The sequence below is a fragment of the Citrus sinensis genome, chromosome 9 (assembly GCF_022201045.2).
Source record: "Citrus sinensis cultivar Valencia sweet orange chromosome 9, DVS_A1.0, whole genome shotgun sequence".
Lineage (NCBI taxonomy): Eukaryota > Viridiplantae > Streptophyta > Magnoliopsida > Sapindales > Rutaceae > Citrus > Citrus sinensis.
Window position 1 is genome coordinate 10353432 of NC_068564.1, and position 2203 is coordinate 10355634.

Consider the following 2203-nt stretch of genomic DNA (forward strand, 5'->3'; position numbering starts at 1 on the left):
CTTTTTCTATTGACCGAGCACTGATTGGATGATGAAATGAGCTTACAATAGATATGAGTGCATGGGATAGCTGGCAATCTTGACTAAATCTCAACCGTTCATGATTCAATGGCCATGATTGTGCCACGTGGCAATGGTTGGTGAAGCAAGTTGGAGGATCCGAATCTTTGTATTCGGGTCGACCCGATCCACCCATTAACCCGCCAAATCTCAACCGTTCTTTAGGCAAATCGGAAGAGTCAAACGATGCCACGTGTGATGTTGACTTTTGAAGTTTAACCAGCCATTGGATCTTGATCTAAAGGTTGTGAGGAGCACATGCATGAAGCCTATGATGGACCGCAAAGCACTGGATTATGAATTTATTTTTCTATAAATAGAGCCTCATTTTTATGTTTTAATCATCTCTCTACAACTCTCTTCTTCTCAAATTCTCTCCATCTCCTTGTAATCTTGATTTCCAGGTGTGTTTTTAATATTTTGTATAATTATTTTTATAAATAAAATTGTTTTTATTTCTAATTTTAGTTGTTTTTATTACTTTTAATTATAAGTAATTCAATTTTACTACTTCTTTTTATTTTAATTATGATTAACTAAATAATATTAGTTAGGGGAAGGTGAAACTCTTAGGAAATAAATATGATTTAATCAAATTCTATTTTTAATTTTATAAATTAAATTATTTTCTATTTAATTTTATACATGTTTTATATTTTGAAATTTTGATTTATTGTAGACAAACAAATGAATTTGGCACAATAAATTCTTAAGATCTTATTATAAGGCATGGTGAAATGGTATTTTGACTTATTGTCGACAAATTAAATTTTGGCACAATAAATACTTAATCCATCATAAACTTAGAGGGAAAATAATAATAATTTGTATAATTAATCTTTTGGGTAATAAATCTAAAAAACATTGGCAAAAAGAATTTATTAAGTTTTATTTACTTCTAAGAGTGGATCCATAACCCTAACTAGTTCAATTCCATAGTTTCATTTAAATTAAGTTGTTTATATTCAAGTTTTAATTTCAATTTTTAGATAAAATAAAATAAACAAATTAAATCTTTTCTCTGTGGATCGACCTCGGACTCACCAAATTATAATACAACAAGACACTCTTATACTTGGGAGTTAAATATTACTTTTAAGTTGTGTCACTTGATGATGCACTTTGGGCATATAGGACCGCATACAAAACTCCTATCAGTATGTCACCCTACAGGTTGGTATATGGTAAGCCTTGTCATCTTCTTCCAGTGGAACTTGAACATAAAGCATGGTGGGCTGTGAAACAATGTAACATGGAACTGGACACTGCCGGCCAACACAGAAAGCTCCAATTGCAAGAATTAGAGGAAATTCGAAATGATGCCTATGAGAGTTCGCGAATCTATAAGGAAAAGACTAAGGTTTTTCATGATAAGCAGATCTTGAGAAAGAATTTTAAAGTTGGACAGAAAGTTTTGCTATTCCATTTTCACCTTAAGTTGTTTCCAGGTAAGTTACGTTCTCGATGGGTTGGGCCTTTTGTTGTTATTAATGTTTTTCATCATGGTGCAGTTGAGATCAGGAGCTTAAAGACAAGTAAAGAGTTCAAAGTTAATGGTCATAGGTTGAAGCCTTACTATGAAAATTTTCAAACACTCAATGTAGAGGAGGCTCCACTTTATGAACCTGCGTACGTTGATGAGTGAAACTTGAGAACCATGTCAAGCTGAGGACAATAAACCAAGCGCTTATTGGGAGGCAACCCAATGGCTGGAGAAAAGATTTTGAGAGCACGCCATAACAGATTTGATCTTTCTCCCTCTCATTCTCATTTACTTTACCTACGTTGTGTTGAATTTTGTTTGTTTCTGTTTGTGTGTCTCATCTCATTTCCTCATGTTTGATTCTGTCTTTTGTTAGCTTAGGCTTACATTGAGGACAATGTAAGAATTAAGTGTGGGGGGGGGGGTGGATTTCGAACTTAGTTTTTGTTGCTTCGTCTTTTTCTTTTAAAAAAAAAACAAAAAAAAAACATTGTTTTGAATATTAGCCAGTGATAAGAATTTGATTGACAATGAATATGGTTCTTAGAAAGGGTTGAATATTACCTTAGTTTATACTTAATTCTTGTGTTGATTTCCTCTTAATTGAGATTCTTTAAACCATGAGCACTAATATCAATTCTTTCATAATTTTGACTTAGA

The 2203-nt window shown here is 32.6% G+C and overlaps 1 protein-coding gene across 1 annotated transcript; it reads left to right on the forward strand.

Moving 5' to 3' along the window:
• The first annotated feature begins 1312 nt into the window (after nt 1-1312).
• LOC127899852 (uncharacterized) lies at nt 1313-1705 on the forward strand. Its single transcript, XM_052433992.1, has 2 exons — nt 1313-1508; nt 1572-1705. The coding sequence occupies exons 1-2, from the start codon at nt 1313-1315 to the stop codon at nt 1703-1705; spliced, it is 330 nt and encodes a 109-aa protein (XP_052289952.1).
• The last annotated feature ends 498 nt before the right edge of the window (nt 1706-2203 follow it).